Source organism: Zootermopsis nevadensis, unplaced genomic scaffold (genome assembly GCF_977971745.1).
Source record: "Zootermopsis nevadensis isolate Lab colony 2312 unplaced genomic scaffold, Znev_1.0 Znev_ptg000011l, whole genome shotgun sequence".
Lineage (NCBI taxonomy): Eukaryota > Metazoa > Arthropoda > Insecta > Blattodea > Termopsidae > Zootermopsis > Zootermopsis nevadensis.
Window position 1 is genome coordinate 8,688,098 of NW_028259143.1, and position 19,899 is coordinate 8,707,996.

Genomic DNA, 19,899 nt, shown 5'->3' on the forward strand with positions numbered 1-19,899 from the left:
TAAGCATTCACAAAAATCCTCAGAGCACATAACCTTTTTAAGAAACAAACACAGCTGCACTGGAATTTAATGTGGGGCGTCAGTTATGAGGATGTGTATACAACCCATGAGTTCAACCAAAATATTTTGATTGGGTGCATAAATCAAATGGTGGGGAGGGGGAATTATTGGATTGAGGAACATTAAAATAGAAAGAGCACCTCCTCTGAAAAGTAGATTGCACTTTATATGAAGTTAATTGTAGACATGATATCAGATACATGTGCATAAGCCCTTCGAAGGGCCAATAATCTAAAATTAATCTTTGGATTCCTTACACTCATGCCAGCAGCAGTTTCCTAGCTATGATAACCTTAGTGCATGTTACAAAACCACTTTATAAGCTGCATATTAAGATGTAACATGTTTCTGATACTGAAATGAATGCCAGGAAAATAAATACTCTAAATCTCAAGTATTCTATAAGTTTACAATAAAAGAACATGTCCAAAAAGAAAAATTCAATAATGAAGCCTTGTAATAGTACTTATATAAATTAAAACTATATATAGCATATCTAAGTATTATCTAAATCTATGCTTTAAATGTAATGGAATGCCAACTTTATGTTCACAAAATCAACTACTTTTCAACGATATGAGTGTCAATCCAAACTTATATAAATATTCTGCTGCACTTATCTATTTCTTCCACTCAAAGCTTTCTGTATATATTAACAATCTGCACATCCATTTAATTAAAGTGCTTACATAATGGAACAACTGCAATTTTTAATTCTGTAGTCAAATTTAAGAAAAATATAATTCTCAGAGAACTTCATTGGAAGCCTTCTCCAATTAAAATGCTTATATGATTGAAAAACTGCAAACTTTTAACTCTGCGGTCAAATTTACAAAAAACATATAGTTCTTAAAGGACTTCACTAGAAGCCTTCTCAAGTACCACAGCTACATTATTGATTTCATCTCCTGTCAGCATGTTATTCACTGTCACACGAATACTGTTCCTTGGGGTAAATTTCTCTGTTTGTAGATATGCAGCTGTTACAACAGCAATGCCATGTTCAATGCAGAAGTCAGCAATCTTGCTTAGGAGATTAAATTCATGGTTAGTACAGTTTGGTGGGTTACGCAAGTACAGATGTTTAACTGGAGAATCAGGATCACCTTGCAAAATAAACAAAGGCAGTGTACTCAGAGCTTTGTGAACAAGCTGACATTGCTGCTGCAATTTCTTGAACAGAGTGGGGTCTTTTTCCATAATATCCAATGAGGTAATGGCTGCAGCTGCTAACAGAGGGGGAAGTGATGCAGAAAAACAGTATCCCAATCCTGAAAGTCGCTGGTGTTCTACAACAAATGAGGAACCAACACAAAAACCACCAATTGTAGCCATAGACCATTCCATACTACAACTTATCATATCTACTTCCTCTCTGGGTATATTGTAATATTCAGTGACACCTCTTCCATGGTCTCCAAGAGTAGCAAATGAAATACTTTCATCTACAAATATGCGCAACCTGTATTTCTTCCTCAGTTCCACCAACTCTGGTAATGGACATATATTGCCACTGTTCATATAGATGCCCTCAACAATAAGGAATCTGCGAGTCACTTGTGCTTTCTTTGGGTTCTTTTTATCCAATGCTGCTTGGTCCATTAGAAGTCTTTCTAAATCTACCATATCATTATGTTTGAAGAAACGAATTTTACTTCGTGAAGCATCTAAACCCTTCTGAATGGCAAAATTCACATTCTCGTCAACAAAAATAACATCACCTCGTTTTGCATATGCTGGAATAGCACTTGCAATTGTAGAAAACCCATAAGAATACACAACTGCTTCTTCCATCTTCATGAACTCTGTAAGTCTGTCTTCCAAGTCCAGGTGAACATCAACTGTACCGTAAAAACCTCTAGGGCCACAGGATCCAACCCCATACTTCTGTAATGTTTTAATTGCACTTTCCTCGATATCTTTGTTCCCTACAAATCCAAGATAATTGTGAGTTGCCATGTTTAAACAATAGTGACCATCTACGTTAATGAATTTACCGGCCTTTCCACTGACCATACGAGGCTTCAGTGATGGATGGTTTTGTGCAACATTCCCAACTAGAGGTTCTGGTGTCCATTCTTCAATCAGCTTCTCTTTTTCAAAATCTGTCAACTGTTCTAGCTCTTTAGGGTTGTAACTTTTATGAAAGATGAGCCACAAAATCCACATCAACAACCCTACTTCAAGGAAAATATGATAAAACGGAACTTCATTCAGTGCTTGAAACACTTCTAGCAATACCCACTGCGTAGCCATGCGAACGTTATCGTGGATATCGTTAGCGTCACAGGAATTTTAATTAGCTCAGTGAATACAGAAATTATCCACGCCCTACTCCAACCACCATACTTATGAGCGTTCCTTCCAGGTAACTGACCACACCTCTTACGCTCACAACTTATCACACATTGATAACTAACCCATCTATCTTGCAGTTACTACAAACATCGTACGCGGTTCCGGCTATTTGTCATAGCGTTGACTAATTGTTGTCCTAGATCATCGGTGCTTGGTTGCATACGATTACTACTCTCAAGTACCTCTTCTCCAAGTGATTGTGTGCATAGGCGTTCTTTGACATATTCAAGTCAAGGAGTTTTACATATCTCCGTCTAAGATAATAGAAAAGTTTTATCCATAGATGATACCAAGAAACTGTATTGATTAGTGTATATGAATTTATCTCATAGTATAATTACAAGACAACTCGTGGGTAGTCGGGTGTTCTTTAAATTTACCAAGGGATAGGCAAGATGTAATTTGCAATACTATTTAAAAAATAGAAAAGCTTCACACGAAAGTAGTGCATAGAACTTGTGGTAACAGTGAATAATGAACGGAAAGAAACAAGTACAGTAAAACCCCTCAAGTTGGACACCCCTTTGTATTGGACATTTGTAATTGGAACCGGCGAATATCCTATAATTTTACTTGTTCACAATACCCTATATCTTGGACACCTCTTTATCCTGGAACTTGAACACCACTTTTGTTGTATGTTGGGCAGGTTCATGCACTTAACTTCGATGCTTTACAGGGAAACGTTTACAGTTACAAATTTTGTTATTTTGAATTTCTGACTGATGAATGCCTCCTCTCTGGAGGATTATCTAATGGACATTGAACCCATCGTTGGAATGCATTGCAAGTGTTTGACTATTCTTTTACTGAACCCTTAACTGGACTATAGTATTGCAGAATACACAGTTTTAACTCCATCAGTACTGTGCTTGCATTTGAGTTCAGACTGTATGAACAGAAATGGAATTTTTCTTTTTGCGATGGGGAAGCGAAAATTGGTGGAATTAACTTTAGAAAATGTTATTGAGGCTGGGGTGTAATGTGCAGTGCATGGGAGTGGGCTTCAAAAGATTATTAATACTATTGTCATTAATTATTAATTCAAGTAAGCCTACAGTAGTTCGTGTATGTAAATAAATAGATTATGTTGCCATTAGACCACAATCTGATTTTTCTCTTTCCCTCTATCTTGGACACCTCTGTAAGTTGGACACATTTTCGTGGAACCCCAAGTGTCCAACATAGAGAGGTTTTACTGTAATAAAATTATAACTACTGAAAAAGAGAAGAATGTACGTTTCTCTCTCTCTCAAAAAATACCCATCAAAAATTAGAGCTGGAGAGGTGATGGGGTTGGAAATACTTTTCAGAATATCCTGAATACTTAAAGGAATGAACTTTATATTAATAAGCACAGGAGAGTTGTAGCAGATATTTATGTTATTTATATAAGAATTTTCAAGAGTGGAAGGAGTATTGGAGGAGTGGAGAATTATAAAATAGGCCTTATTACTCTCAAAAGAATAAATAGCATGTGACTTTCTCTGTTTAAATAGTCTGCCTGAAAGTGCAGTGATGCAGAAAGGCAAGCATACATTTTGTATTTGAACTTAAATGTTAACACAGGGGATTAAATTGAGTATTAGCCATCTATCCCATAATGACATGTGACATTTTAATGTGCTGTTTAACTTAAAGTAATTAATCGCTCACCACAGTTTTCTGTGGTTTGTATTGTGGAGAGCATGTTCCAAAAATAGGATTAAAAGTGTTTGCATTTTGCATAATACAAATGTCTGTATATAAATACTGTGCAAGTTGATACAATTAAAATTTAACATAAGACTGTGTAAGTATATATGCATGTGTGTTTCTACAAAGACCAACCTATTTACCAGAATGTATGACAGCATATTGTGTGTGTATGTGTATTTTTTATGGCATTGCTATGTTTTATCTTAACTTGGATGGGAAACTGAATTAGTAGGCACATCTTTTTTTTCCGTCTCATGGTCAGCGTGACCGTCGTGACCCCTTTTGGGGTTTTCTTGCAAAAGTACCATGGTGGTTTTGCCTTGCCTTCCGTGGCCAGTCTTTACCCACCAGACTGGAAGAGGGGACGCGGACAAACATCCATGCCTTGAGTGGGACTCGAACCCACGGTCGCAGTGGCCAGGCGCACAAGGACCATGCCTCAGACTGCATGGCCACTGCGCGGGCAGGCACATCATTGGTAAATTACAAATATATTCTGGAGCAGTAATTTCATTAATTTTACAGTACACAGTATAATAACACTTAGCTATAAATATAGGCATTTCATTGATCACAATATAAATGATATGTTGATATGTAAACATTTCCTGCTTTAATAACAGTTTTTAATTTCATATACCTATTAAATAACCACTATTATCTCATAATACCTTTGTGTCACAGTCTGCATTATTTTTAACACAGCATTTTCTTGAAGATAGTTAATGAAGTTGGTGTTATGATTGTTTTGCATGCTGTATAACTTGTCCTGGTTGCTTCTTTTAACATCTTTTTAGCACTACACACACTTGGAAACATTTACATATTTGTTTAGAATTACTTCCCCCTTATGCAGAAAATGAAAGATTTGATTTCATTCATGAAAGACTGCTGGGATGAAGGTTGTAGTTTCATTTTGTTCTGTCTTGTGACATTCTTTCTTACTTGCCTCTTGATTCTTTCAAAGCAGTTGTGAGTTTGTTTGCAATATTTGTAACTGTAAATCTGGACTGTTCAACCTATAAATATTTTTATCATATTCTTGTGACCCTTAAATCAGAAATTGCTTTTCTTACAACCAAGGCTTTTGTATATGTGTTTGTGTGTATGCAGTTGACTGAAAATATCTTTTTCATCTTGCTTTAAAGCAAGCCTGTGTGCTTGATTTGTTTGGATACAGTTTTTATATGGAAGGGTATAACGTAAAAGAGCTTTTTTCCAACTTTAAATGAGAATGCTAATCATGATTTTTGAATGTGGATAATTATGTCGCTGAAGTTAGGGTTTTTAGATAATAATGCAAATATAGGTTCCAAGATTTCAAAGGAAACATCAAACATCTTTTTGCATATATATATCTTTCTTCAGTGTAGATGTTCATGTAGTGCAGGGATTTTGAATCAGAATGTCAGAATTCATCAGCTGTGAAATTTTACAAACTCTGTATCCCTCAAAACAGTATTTAATGGGCATGCCACTAATCATTCCACATCAAAACTCAGAATACTTATGGACACATTAGTAAAGTAAATTAAGAGTCACCTCTAACATATAAATGGAGATTTAGACATTAAGTACCAGACGGTGTTTTAATGGGGAGAAGTTTAAAACTATCCTACACACTGACAAGTCTAACTAGTTGATACTAATTATGTAAAATTGTATTACAAATAATTTAGCATTGTGTGTTAGTTGTTACTCTTGCAGTTACATGCTTGCTTTCACTGTCCTGTGCCTTGGCATGAGGGTGAATCTTACCCATTGTTGTGGCACAACTGTTTTAACATAATTAGTGGTATAAATAGCCTTAGAAGCTAACATACTTCTAAACTCACAAACATATAATGTAACTGTAATTTACACCACTAAGTACCAGAACATTATGTTGGCCTGGAGTGAGCTTTGTATTTGCAGTGAAACCTGCGTAAAGTTTGTGTCATTATTATTTTCAATGAAATGACACAGCTGAATAAATTTGATGTTTTACAATTGTGTGTTAACACATCTCATGAGAAATGAAAGTAAGAAATAAATGTATATCAAAAGAGGGCACATTTCATGGAATGCATATGATCAGTTTATACAGGTTAACTTCATATATGGTACTGGTATCTGGAAAGTTATGCATAATGGGAAATTACAAGATCTGTTAAGTGTGATGTCCATCATGTTCAAAGAATTTCTCAGTTTGGTAACAAGTTCTCCAGAGCTGCTGTTGGCAGGTGAGCAGGAAGTGCTTTGGTGATATATTAACAAAGATGCTATAGAATGAATTATGCCATAGCTAATTGATCTTACTTAGTTTTGAGTGTTGCCTATGATGTACAACTTTTTACTCATCCTGCTCATTGTAAATATTAGAACTGCCACACAAGTTATTTTCTATTTGAGGAATTAATACTTTTGAATATAACTTAATACCAGGCACAAAGATGGTTATTGTATGAAAAAGTTATATGTTGATTTCATTAATTATACACATTCCATTTGACCATTACTTTTTACCATTAAAATATTGTGTGAAATATTTGTGTTACTTCTTAATTATAGTTACAAACTGGTTTGAAAATGTGGCTTAAGTGGACTTGCACTTGTTTACACAATTTTAACTTTTAAAACATTCTCATACTTCAGTTTCTTGTGCTCTGATCATTTGAACACTGAAACCCGAGTTCTATAGTAAAGAATAATATAATGTGTGAAGACAGTGAAGAAATCTTGCTGGCTGCCTCATATTTTAGTGAAGTATGTTAGTAAAGTTATCTGTTATTAGTTTTGAAGCCATTTAGAAACACTGATGTTTGTGTGTACTTGTTATAATATCCATAACCACAGTTTTTTCTAAAAACACCAGTGTTTTAAAATATTCTCAGAAAACTAACTGAAAAATGTGGCAGGAAGTTATGCTTGTATTCTCTTCGTATCACAGCATAACACAAATTATTATCAGGAAGAATCACTACAATGTTAATAAGTCATAGAGAGTGCTAGTCATGTATTTCAGTTAGAACCACAGTTATGTGTTGAATTAGCATTACAGTTTGCACTCTGGCACAAAGATCATATTAGTTTAATAAATTTGTTTGTGAGCATATATTGCATTTATATATTAGACTCATAGTTTGATCACTTAAAAAGCCAATATATATATAAAGAAGTTCTGAATCCTCTATTTGTTGCATTATGAAGTATTAGACATTCATTAGGTCTAATGCTGAACTGTAAACTACAAGAATCTCATGTTGGAATCTTTGTGGCATTTTATTCTGTTCCTGATTGAAATAACTTCATGTACATAAGTTAACAATTTCACACTGTAATAAAGTGATATGCTCTCAGTCCATCTACTTGATTCAGGAACTCATAAATGTATAATAATGACCAATCACTGAAACTATGAACGGAGGACACCAGTATCTGGTACATTTTTCAGTTACTGCACATAAAATTGGCCAATAAATTCAATGAACATTCTTTAGCAAATACTAAATTTAGGTATTCACTTAAAGGCCATATTTAAAAAAAAACTATTTTAGTTAATTATTTCTAAAAAGGTTGGTGTAAACCAAGATAATCTGAAAGAATTTAAGAATAATGTATTGTTCCTCTTCATTTGCAAAATAACTATCCTTTATTTGAAACATTGATTAAATAAAAGGAGTAAAATTGTGCTTGAATAATTAATTTTTATGCACAATTTAGACTCAACTTCAGTAAATACATTCATGTACATGATTATGAAATGTACATCATTTACATATCCACATCTGATGAATTTCAGAAAACAACTTAATGTACAGCATGTTAGTTGCATATGAATGTCATACAATGGTGCCTCAACTACATCATTCACATGTGCTTTACTCTCCATTATATCTTGCAATACATCTATTTATTATGTACAAGTTAGTGTCATGGTATATTTGAACCGAGTGTTTGGTTTCAATCTACAAATTTATTGGTTCCTTACCTTACATGTTTTTATTATTATAAGTTTAATATAATGTGAAGTTTAGAGGCAATCTGATCACAGTTAACATTGGGAATATAAGTATATTTTTCAACAATGTAACAATGACAACTGAAAAGTAATATAACACTTTTCTCTAACATAATCTCATTGTAGCATGTGTCACATAAACTGAACATAAAAAATCAGATATCTCTTGGAAGTAAACATGTCTCTCCTCATACTTGCTGGGAATTACAAGGCTTTTGTTTATTGTCCATTCACAATTCACATATGCAGAAATGTATGAATGGACATAATTAAAAAAGACAAAAGATCTCAGAATCGTACAAACCACAAACTTCCTTATGTGCAGATATTTAATGACATATTAATATATAAAAAGTTTCTGTCACTAGTGCATTCTTTAAATTATTTGTGTACTGAAGGTTCTTCATTTTTAATTAAATATTCTACTCAGCTTAATACCTATAGTAATATGTAATGCCATCTGTTTACTTTATTAATGTTACTTCTTGCAAACAGAATTGCTAAATTCAAAGAATTCAGTATTCTAGCCATGAAGAATTACTGCGTTATAGTTAATAGAGTATATAACTAAGTTACCTTATGTCTGACACTTTCACATTTCTTGATCAACATATTTAATTTAGGATTCAGAAATTCATAAGAGACTGCAGTATCTAAATCTAACATACAATTTATAGATATTTATTTGTTGTTTGGGAGTCTTAGATCTTCAGAGTTTGATATTTGAATGTAGTTTGTAGTTTTTCTTAGTTGTTCCAAGCAAGTAGAAGGATTGTACATGTAATATAATACATATGCCCTTTTGCTGCAGACAATGCACCAACAGTGTGTTACCCAGTAAAAGGAGAGAGGTGAATTTCATCCCCTGTTTTACTTGACGTTGGATCCCTATTTATTTAAGTGGTTAAAGCAGTGAGATTTCTTACTAATGGCCAACGAACCAGATTCGTGGGGCGGCTCATTAATATTTTGCCGTGTCAATGAGCCAGTCTTGTTATTAGTGCACAAATAGTTAATGATGTTTCATTTTTAAAAAAGATTGCATGCTTACATATTGTAATCTAATAAAGGGAAGACACAAAGTGCTTACAAGAAAGGATGTTCAGATGCACAAAGCACACATCACATTTACACACACACACACATTTTTCATTTATTTTCTCTCTCATTATGAACAAAAATTGTTTTCTGTATATCTGCGGCATTCACTTGTGTTAACAAGTATAGTAAAAAATCTCTTTAAATTATAATTTATATTTACTGGGTTGAAAATTAATGAAAATGACGTGAGTGGGGCATTTAGCACACACATGACAGATGAGAAATGCATACAAAGTTTTGGTTGGAAAACCTGAACTGTAGATACCACTTGGGACACCGGACAATAAGAGGATACTATTAAAATGTTGGGTGAAGATGTGGACTGGATTCATGTGGCTCAGGATGGGATCCTGTGGCAGTCTATTGTAAACACAGTAATATCTTGATCAGCTGAGTGATGTCAGCTTTTCAAGAATTTGTGTGCTTCATGATATTAGTTGAAAGAAAATTACAGTCTCCATACATAAATAGAAAACAGAGTAGTGACAATAAAGCACTTATACTGTTGTTTAGACAGTGTGAGTGCTTCACTGTAATATATTCAACAGAATGTTTTATTTCAAGATTACAATTAATTCTGTTCGGAGTACTGAGCATTGTATTAGAATTGTAACTGCCTGCAAACTCATATATTTCTTCTTCACACATTACCTTACAAGAAAATTAGTCTGCCATTGATAAAGACTAAACAATACTGTGATACCAAAGCCATTTTGAAAACTGCTTGCAAGTACTCATACTGTTTGTACAGCACAAAAGAAAATTCTGTATTGTTGTAACACCATATATGCTGCTGCATGATGTTTTTAGGGAGTAGGTTGAAGAGTCGTGCAATTTTACCAATCATAAGAGTCATGCTGGGGAAGAGGACCTGGCTGCTGTGTGTGTAGTCGTGTGAGTGCCGGGGCTGCCTTCGTATCTTCATACTGGGCCAGCAACTCAGTATACATCTGCCACACAAATCAAGGTATTTTGATGGCATATGTATTTGCAAAGTGAATGCTGGAAATAAGAGGCCATTAACTTCTTACAAAATACATTTGACTAATTTGTATTATATAAAATTGAGTTTGATGTTTCTATGTGTGTGTATGCTTGTGTGCAGTCCTTGGGGAACACGTTGATGTAGCATGGCTAATATTTTTCATTATTATTCTCCTGTAATAATATGTTTCGAGCAATATTCTTTGCCTACAACTATTCTGGGTGTAAATTATAGAGCCATGTGCAACCAGTTTGTATTTGGAAGGTTCAAGGTACCAGCTAAAGTGATTGAAGTTTCTTCTGGTTTTCCTCAATCTCTCCAGGAAAGGACCTTTAATTAAGCTGTAACTGCTTCCTTCAACATCCTTCCCAGTTCATTATTCATTAATCATTCTCTCATCTGATGATAGACTGAGTTACCAGAATAACATCTTACTGAAGGCATATGAAAAAGAGTCCATTTATGCATTTAAATGTTATTGTAAGCATTCTGTAAGTACAAATTCACTGTATATTACTGGGAAAAAGTACTTGAAAGAGATTGTTCATCTAGTCTTTTCCATTTCTGCTTAGCTCCTAGACCAGTAATGCATGAACCTTCTCCAGTAATATGCTTAACTTGTAGTTAATGAAATTGTTGTCATGCAGGTAATTAATAATACATCTGAAAATGTTGTATATGTAAGTTATCTCAGAAAAGCAAATGGTATTGAGGATTACAGATAGAAGATAATATTTAAAATATGCAGATAAAAACATGAATTTTGAAACACTGTTGTGCTGTCACATTTAAAAAGACATAGATTCTACATTTGTTTACTGATGTCAGATGAACGTTACAATGTAAAGACTGTGTATGTATGTTGATATGCATGGTATGACTGGTATAATTATGAAACTTTTTAAAAACATCTGTTATTCATTTATGTTGACTACTGTTGGAAAGAGCCAGTTGTAAAACAACAGTCTGGATCTAATAATGATGTGTATTTACCTGAAAGTTTCGTCGGATGTATTCTTCTTTAGTTTCTCCATGCCTGTAGCTGTAATTGTAGCCACTTCCCCCACCATTTTGAAGAAAGGGATTTGTGGTGCCTCCTGTGAGCAAATGAAATACACATGTTAGAAGTATTGTAGTGTATTAAGACATATTCTTTAGTGATAATGATGAAACAAAGAGATTTTTGTCACCATTGCATTTCAACTTTGCTTTAGTATACCATTAGGAATGTTCAAGAAAATCGAGATTTCAGTTGAATGGAACACATCTGCTTCTGGTGTATGCTGATGATGTTAATTTAATGGGTGAAAACATAAATGTCATAAAAAATGCAGAAACTATAGTAGATGGTAGCAAGTTAGCTGGTCTACAAATGAACACAAAGCCTTTGTGATTTTAGTTGTAATGGAATAATATTTATGACTGTGTGTGTTTCATGTCATTTCTGATGGGCAATTTATTAGTAAGAAGTATATTCTTGTGTTCTCATTGGATCTATATGTTGGACACTCATATGTTGGACAGCCATCTTCAGACCCACTGCCACAAAAACCTCAAATCCTACATATAGGCTTGTTTTTAATGAATTATTTCATTACCTTATCAAGCATGCACCATAATATCTAGCTATAGTTTTTGCTGTTTTAATAGCCAGTAACATGATTTGGCCAGTTTGGTCATAACTGCTTTCTGAACCAAAATTCTCATTTCTGCCTTGAGCACAAAATTAACGTGTCCCAGTTATCCACGTGACTGACCTCCATTTTGCTGGCCAGGAATATCAAGGTTTCCTCCAGTTGTCTGATAAGTAGCACCGTAGCCTGATTGGTCTGGTCCAGCTAGCTCATGGAGACGACTGCTGGATAGTGCTCGTGGTATGGGATTACTTGGAACTCCATGTGGAGCCAAGTGTGCTGTTTCTTCAGCTACCTATATGACAGAGATATTCTTTGATGTTTTTCAAATCCAGTATATGAAATATCCATACCACTGCCTTGTCCTAATGCATATCACTCTGTTGCATGTATGTTAAAAAATTCAGCATAATTACCATAAAATTTGGGCAGTTTTATTGAAAGTGTTGTCATTAGTACCTACACTGTAGGTGATGGTTGTCTGTCTAGTAATGATAGTACTTCAGCAATGTTATCTGTGTGCATGGAAGAACAGTGTGTGCTAAATGTCAGGAATGGAAAAAATACCATAACATTTAAAAACATAGCATTGCATTGTTCATGCTTTACTTCACTTATCCCTTTTCAATCTGGTGCCCTTGGCAACTACCTTGCTTTCCCATTCCTGAGGCTGTCCCTTTATGTATTAAAAGGACGTATGGAATTGTAATAATGACTTCGCTTTCATGACTGCTTATTTTTACCTGGTGAGGATCCTCTGTGGCTGGTAACTCAGACACAAAACCAGTTTCTTTGCGATAAAAGTTGATGAATATAAATCCTGCCAATACCAGCAAGCACATGAAGCCATAGCCCCGGAACGTAGCTGTAGTTCCTGTCAACACAAATACATGATGTTGAGTATTTCAAACTCTTGGATTTCTTTCCAAATAATATCACAGTATGAATGTAGAATTTGTTATTAGGTCTTTTCCTCTTAGCAGTAGTTATATTAGAAGTTTTGAATATTTTGATGTTCTCCCAAGTTTTATTTCATAGTCTGCTGATTTCAGTTTTATTATTGTTGTTGTTGTTGTTGCTACTGTAATACCATTGTTTTGTTTTCTATGGGTCAGTGGTGTGTGATGTAAGTTAAGTATGAGACGTAAGTTAATAGCATATTTAGTTCACATTTAAAGCTTCATTTGATTTTGTTTTGGTTTAAATGAACATGTATATGGAGGCATCCTTCAAAGTTTTGTTTGTTTTTATTTAATTCAGCTTTTAAACATGTGTAGTAATTACTATTAAGAAATGCTTAATAAAAGTTATGCCTGAAAAGGAAGGCAATATTAAAGATATTTCATGGGACATTTTAATTTCCGCTTAGAAATTTGTCAGACATATTGTTGGAAGAAAATAACTCACTCACAGATAGTCCAGAGGTTAACATAGAAGAACAACTTTAAATTTGTGATGAACACTTTTTATCCAATTCTGACATATATTACTAGTGTTATGATTACCAAAGTAATTAACGAAGATTCCTCCGATGACAGCACCACATCCTCGACCCAGACCATGATGGATTCCTTGTAACACACCTTGAGCTGAGCTGCGCAACTGTTGGGGTGTGTTGTGTGCAATATAAGAACAGCATGCAGCCCATACTGCAGCATGGGTGATTCCTGTAAGAAGGCAAGACTCCTAGAGGAGATCTATACTCTTTATTAAGATTCATTGATTATCTTTTCTGTGCTGAAGGTGATGTGCCATTTAGTTTCATAAGAACAGCTGAATAACTATCAACTCTGATTCTTTGGATTTAGTTAATGTTCTATTTGCATCTAGTTCATTTTTACTGACAATAATTCTGCATGTTTCTCAGAACTAAGCCAGATAATGATAACTGTCTTTTAAATACTTACCTTGCATAAATTCAAAAGGCAGCACCCACCATGGATTTGTTAACCATGAAATGTAGAGAAAACGTAAAACATTGCCTGCTAGTCCCAAACATAAGACCTGGAATCACACATATACTAAATCACATGCTTTTCTATTTTAAGTTTTCCAATGAAACATTTAGTTAATGCAAAGATCCATGTGAACTGTAATAGAAATTCTCACATTAGATCTGCCATAAATAATAATGTATATAACATTTCCTCCAGTAATATGTAGATACATAAATCCTCACCTTCACATGGCCAATCTGTTTTATGAGTCGAAAACTGAAGAAATAAGCAAAGATTTCAGATATGTGGTTGATAACTGATGCTACACCAAACAATGTTGGGGATCCTCCATAATCCTGAAAAATAATGTACTTTATTAAGCAGTAAGCCCTTTGTACTGTATATTAATAGTTTATAATTATTCTTTTTGTTGAATGTTATAATATTGTCATATCCGTGCATGAATGTTTGTGTGTGCACTCACACACATCTCATGAAAATGTCTGAATTTAGAGACCTGTTATTTCATGTGGCAACAGATCTTCAAATAGTAAGTGTGGAGATTTTGTAGAGTCCTTCTTAAGCAGAAGGTAAAATAGCAAAATGGTTGATCAAAATATGTACACAAATTACTCATTTTACAAAAGGAATGCATTCATTGAGAGAATATTTACAAAAGAGAATTTAATATCTCACTAATTTAAATGTATTAGGAAGAGAAATGTGTGGAAGGTTACTTCTTGCATGCTGCATTAATGGGTAATATAATATCATAAATGTTTTTCATAATTATTGAGATTGCTTGTGTTTCCAAATATGAAATTTATTTTGTTATGTGTCTAGTTTCTTGCCTGTATAAGTAGCAAATGGGAGAGAGAGAACTAGTCATCTTGTTTCAAGAAGAATGTTCCAAGGCTTACCATGCTAAATTAAGCTCTTTAGTTACATTACATTGAGTAATTGAATTCTTTGTCAATTTCTTACAGTAACATGAAACCAGAGTTAATCTGCAGTCCAGGTTAATTCATATCAGGATTATTTTGTAACTTTCATACATGTTAAATTTTATAATTGTGATAAATATATTCACATGCAATTTTTCAGCCTAAATTGACAGACTCTGGAGCTAGAGTTCATTTAATTTTAGATGGAGACTAACCTGAAGGTGCCAAAACAGGAAAGTAAAGATGAGACCAATGCCAGATCCCATGAACCAAGAAACAAAGAGGAATGAACCACACTTAAGGTTGGCAAATTGCTTCAAAACAGTGACCCACTCAGGAATTTCTCGTGTTGTCTGTGCAAACATCTTTGTCTGTAAAAGAAGAGCCATGTCATTTCTCCATGTATGAATTTTTTTGTTCAAAGCACCTGAATAACATTTACCACTCTTGTTTGTTATTTCGGTTCTAATGTTAACATGGTTACACAGTCGGTAACAGGCAACTTGACAGATGATTGCATAGTGCTGATGGAAAGTGGTGGCAGTGGTGTCTCTTAAAATGTTAATGTAACACTATGTATGGTAACTATATAAACATTTCTCATGAACAAATGTCTGGTTTGAGATTTACACATTGGTGAATAGAGTAGATTCCACTGTAAATACGTAGGTTAAGGTGTGAGGATAATATTGAAATGGATCTTTGGGAAATAGGGTGTGCAGATGTAGTTTGATTCATCTGTCTTAGGATCAGTCCAGTTTCAGGCTCTTGCAACTGTTAACTTCTGAAGGGCTTTGTTCATGGTGTAATTTATACCCTTGCAGTGAAGCATCACTAGTGTTTCTGACTTTTGACACTGATAATAGCTAATCCAGTTGAAGAAACACAAACCTCACCTGTAGTTGGGGTGGAGCAGGCTTGGTCGGTACAGGTATGCTGTTCGTGTCTGCCAACTGTGGCAAGTTCAGCTGTTGGGCCAATTGCTGTTGCATTGCATCTTCGTGTGAGAGCTCTGGAGGCTGTTTTTCCTGTGTACTTGGTTCTGGTTCTGGAGGAAAATCATATTTGAAGGTGATCTGTGTTGCGGTTATTAGGGCAGCACCCATCAACACAGAAAATGTGGCAAAACAAATAGTGTAGTTTTTCTCTTTAGCATCTGGGCTGCATGGATGTTCTGGGAATGAAGTGGAATGGTCAAGAGCAATTCCAACAAAAAACATGGCAAGCCCCCATCCTAGAGAACCAAACATGCGCTGATGTCCATAGCGATCAGCATCCTCACCCAGCAGTGTGATCACAGCTGAATCAGCCAGGGTAATAGCAGGAGCACTGAAGAATTCTCCTATTATCACCAGAAGAAGAAGCAGGAAGAAGACTTTCTGAATGTCCTGTGCAGAAATCAGATTTAGAAAATATCATGTACAGTTTGTGATATTTTATTAATTTTTAATTTGTCATGTTTCTGCTGAGGCCTTTGTATGTTTTTTTTCTGTCATTTGATCCTGAAATCATGGAATAGGCGTGGAAGTAGCAGCATCACTTGCAATTATTTTCAGTACAGATGTGACTATAATTTAAATTTCGCGGCAATGTGACCGTTGGGACTGAAGGCATATTCTCTTTATGTTAGTAATTAATTCCATGTTAATACATATAAAATAAGTAAACAAACAACTATTACCACTATAAAAAGGACACTATTGCCATACGCGTTTCAACCTCAAGAAGTCATCATCATTGGCATCAAGGAAATTAATTAAACCATTAGATTAAATGAATTAATTTCCTTGATGCCACTCTTGAGGTTGAAACGCGTATGGCAATAATGTCTTTTTTATAGTGTTAATAGTTGTTTGTTTACTTATTTTATATTCTAATACACTACATGGTATGCAAAGTTTTAAGACCATATTAATACTCTTAATAAGAAACACCTGTTATATTCACTTACTTATTCATATCTAATTAATTCTCTGAACAGTTTTATAAGTCTTCTGACTCAGCACAAAGAGGCATTTTCAAGTGTAAGAGCAACTGATTCAGTGTTAAGATCCATAGATAGTCACTTAGGACATGACAGATAAATTGTATGCAAGGCTCTTTTGACATTCTTAAGGATCTAAATTATACAAGCGTTGCCACTTGTCCTTACTCCATGATAATAATTGGTGGGCACGCTGTTAAAACTGCCCTCAAAGTTTTTCAGAACTGTATTAATGCCTCTATGTTGCCACTTCCACCTATATAAGAAAAGTAGATTCAGGAATTGAGGCATCTACAAATATTTTGTCAGTGGTGTTCTGGGATGTGATGTCATGTGACAATGGAGGCAGGATGTTCCTCTAAAATGTTTATATCCACCTACAAGTCCACATGCAATCAGTAAGAATACCATTGACATTTTCACCACTACAAGAACCTCAGATTTTAAATATTGTGTCAATAATTATCACTATCTTAAAAATATCTCATTTTTCAAGATAAGAATGTTAGTTTTCACTATATTTATATTAACTGCCTCAATGTAGACTGGAAGAAGAATCTTGTAATGGCAGTTTTCTTTTGACGTGACACACCTGTGTGCGATAAACGATCGAACTGAAGAGTGGTGACACCCAGCTACTATGTTCACTTTCTTTATAGTTGGATGCATACCGCACATCAAGCGGCGACTGCCCTATGGTCATTGCTTGATGGTAGGAACGAATATTACGGGACCGAAAAGTGTTTGCGTCAGTACTGCCTGCCCCTGGTTTCTGCAGATCACTATCCACAAGCAAGAAAAGAATGCTTCTGTCAACTTCTCGCTTGTACACTTGCTCAGGTGGTGCAACTGTCTTCAATACGTAGGTGTGGTTTTCCTTCAGAATACAAGAAGTGGCTGGAGGCTGGATAAGGCCCAGTGGAAGAGTAAAGATGATCCATGCAGAGAGAGATGCTAACAGGAGCATCTTACCCTTCTGCCACCTGTAAAATGATTACATGTTTTCTTTATTTCTGGGGTACTGCAGAAGAAAATTCATGTAAGTCTTGTCAATATTTTTATAGCAGACTATGCATAAAGTACTTAGTTTCATGATTATGTGAAATATTACAGTTATTCCATCAGTACCGTACAGTGTTGCAGCAGATGTGTTTCGGTTCTGCGGAACCATCCTCGGTGCACGTTTCATGTTCCTTTACGTATCAATCACTTTTTGACATTTCTGTAGTATTGCTCCTCATCACATAATTTGCTAGTGACAGGGTAAAGGGACATAGACGCTAAAAGTTCAGGAAACGAAAATCAATTTTTGAGTTCTCACAAATCATGTTCATTGATTTCTTTAAAAAAATTATAGAAATATGGTTGTACAATTTATGCATGAACTTCAGTTTGAAATTATATTGATTGGTATATGTTTTTATTTTATTGATGAACATACATACAAGATGATTCTATGGGCCTGTGATTTAGTATAATTTAAGAAAATAAAGCTAAGTGACAGTTTTGCCAGGTAAAGTATTATTTATAACGTTTTACAATATTTCTCGTACTTCTTCTTATACTAAATCGTAATTCTTACATCGCTGGTTTTGAATAAAAATTATAAATACAGTCATCTCTGCAATTACGTATGTTTCGTTAACGCGAATTTGCTCCAATGAGATCGATGAATCGGTAAAAGCTGCTTGTGAGATGCAAACTTTTTCAAATACGAATTTTCTCTTATGTAATTTCATTCCTAGCGCCTTAAACTTTCAAAGGACTAATTTAATCGTGAAATTTTGAAATGAATAAAGAAGAAATCACGTCAGTTTACATTATAAAATCGTTCGTATTTACGCCGGTTCGTCCAGGAACATATCCCCGGCGTGAATTGAGGGCTACCTGTATATAAAGTTTTTAATGTATATTTTAATATAATGACTACTTTAAAGATACAAAATAACTAACAAAAGCAAAATCTTACAAGAATGCATGGACAGAAATAAAATCAGCATGTTGAAGATTAGTCAACATATTGGCAGTCAGTCGGTTATTCTCAGAATGGCTTATTGTAGAAAACATTTTTGCATGATAAAATACTAGACCTCATTTTGTAAAAGGACTGTTTTCATGATTGGTCAAGTTCTTAGCAATGGTGCTAGATGGCAGAATGTTTATTTTACAAGTGCTCTTACTTTTTATGGACTTTATGAGGGTATTTCTAAATTAGGGATGGTGGAAAGGAAAATATGGATTAAAGGATGAAATTATGAATATCATTTTCTTGAATCACAGGTCCATAGTATCATCTTGCAGGTATTTTCATCAATATGACTTTCCCCTTAAAAAAATTAAATAAATTGACTGATTTTCACGAAACGTCGTGTAAACATCATGTCAGTTGACGTTATCTCATCTTCGCGTTTTTGTTATATATTCTAACAATAATACGAACATGGCGGGCATTCCTGATTGATAAGATAATATTGAGTTTGTTATTATTTTGATTGTTACTGACATTAAAATTGTAAGTGAAAGCTGATTATTTATTGCATAAATGTAAACTTTTAACTTCAGATAATAGAGCAGGAACTTCGAAATGGCTGTTATAATGCAGTCGGCAGCAAATGCCGCGACATTTAACTTGTAATAAAAAGTGCATTTTACTCACCTATCAGCAAGACTGCCCCAGAAGGGCGCTGACAGGAATTCGACAAATGGCCGGGATCCTATAAGAAGACCACACTGCCCTGGGTTTATACCCATCTGCTTGAAGTACACACCCATTAATGGGAATAACGAGCCGAAAGCCGAGTAGAAGAAAAAGTAAAATGTCTTGACAGTCAACAGTTCAGAATCAACAGACCCACAGAGAAACTCCATAATGTCAGACCGGCCGCGAATCTTATGGGTGGATTCCTTCGGTTGTGGGTATTTTTCTGGGTCCACCTCTCCTAAAGCTTCAGGGTCTACCACAGGACGGACTCCTGGTGCTGTCATGGGAATACGTTGTTGCTGTCCTACATAGCCATCCTCTTCAGAAACCATCCTATCCATTCCAACCATTGTTACCGCCTGCTTCTGGACCACTAACCGAGCTTCAAGACAACGCCAGCGAGAGTGTAAATCAATACCATAGCAAAAGTGCTCTACCCACAATTCCAGAATAGGTCAGCCCAGCTCCAAATCAATACTTCCACCCACGCTTGAAAT

The 19,899-nt window shown here is 34.9% G+C and overlaps 2 protein-coding genes and 1 long non-coding RNA gene across 8 annotated transcripts; 1 reads left to right on the forward strand and 2 right to left on the reverse strand.

The window, feature by feature from the left end:
* Window positions 1–206: 206 nt before the first annotated feature.
* Window positions 207–2,586, reverse strand: Spt-I (serine palmitoyltransferase subunit I). The gene has a single exon (XM_022075477.2). It carries the CDS (start codon window positions 2,314–2,316, stop codon window positions 910–912), a length of 1,407 nt encoding a protein of 468 aa, XP_021931169.1. The 5' UTR covers window positions 2,317–2,586; the 3' UTR covers window positions 207–909.
* Window positions 2,587–7,713: 5,127 nt separating this feature from the next.
* On the reverse strand, window positions 7,714–19,831 carry jef (major facilitator superfamily domain-containing protein 6 jef). The gene is made up of 11 exons (XM_022075358.2): window positions 19,358–19,831; window positions 17,294–17,684; window positions 15,614–16,105; window positions 14,933–15,088; window positions 14,016–14,129; window positions 13,744–13,840; window positions 13,342–13,503; window positions 12,580–12,710; window positions 11,960–12,131; window positions 11,196–11,299; window positions 7,714–10,167 (listed from the first exon to the last, which is right to left on the reverse strand). Exons 1-11 carry the CDS (start codon window positions 19,750–19,752, stop codon window positions 10,054–10,056), a joined length of 2,328 nt encoding a protein of 775 aa, XP_021931050.1. The 5' UTR covers window positions 19,753–19,831; the 3' UTR covers window positions 7,714–10,053.
* On the forward strand, window positions 10,043–19,228 carry LOC110835398 (uncharacterized). Of its 6 annotated transcripts, none has more exons than XR_015534719.1 (4): window positions 10,043–10,184; window positions 13,375–13,513; window positions 14,921–15,019; window positions 15,584–19,228. It is a non-coding gene; the product is annotated as an uncharacterized LOC110835398 (long non-coding RNA). The 6 variants fall into 6 exon arrangements; XR_015534721.1 differs by having other exon boundaries at window positions 15,871–19,228; XR_015534720.1 differs by having other exon boundaries at window positions 13,375–13,505; window positions 14,878–15,019.
* Window positions 19,832–19,899: the final 68 nt, after the last annotated feature.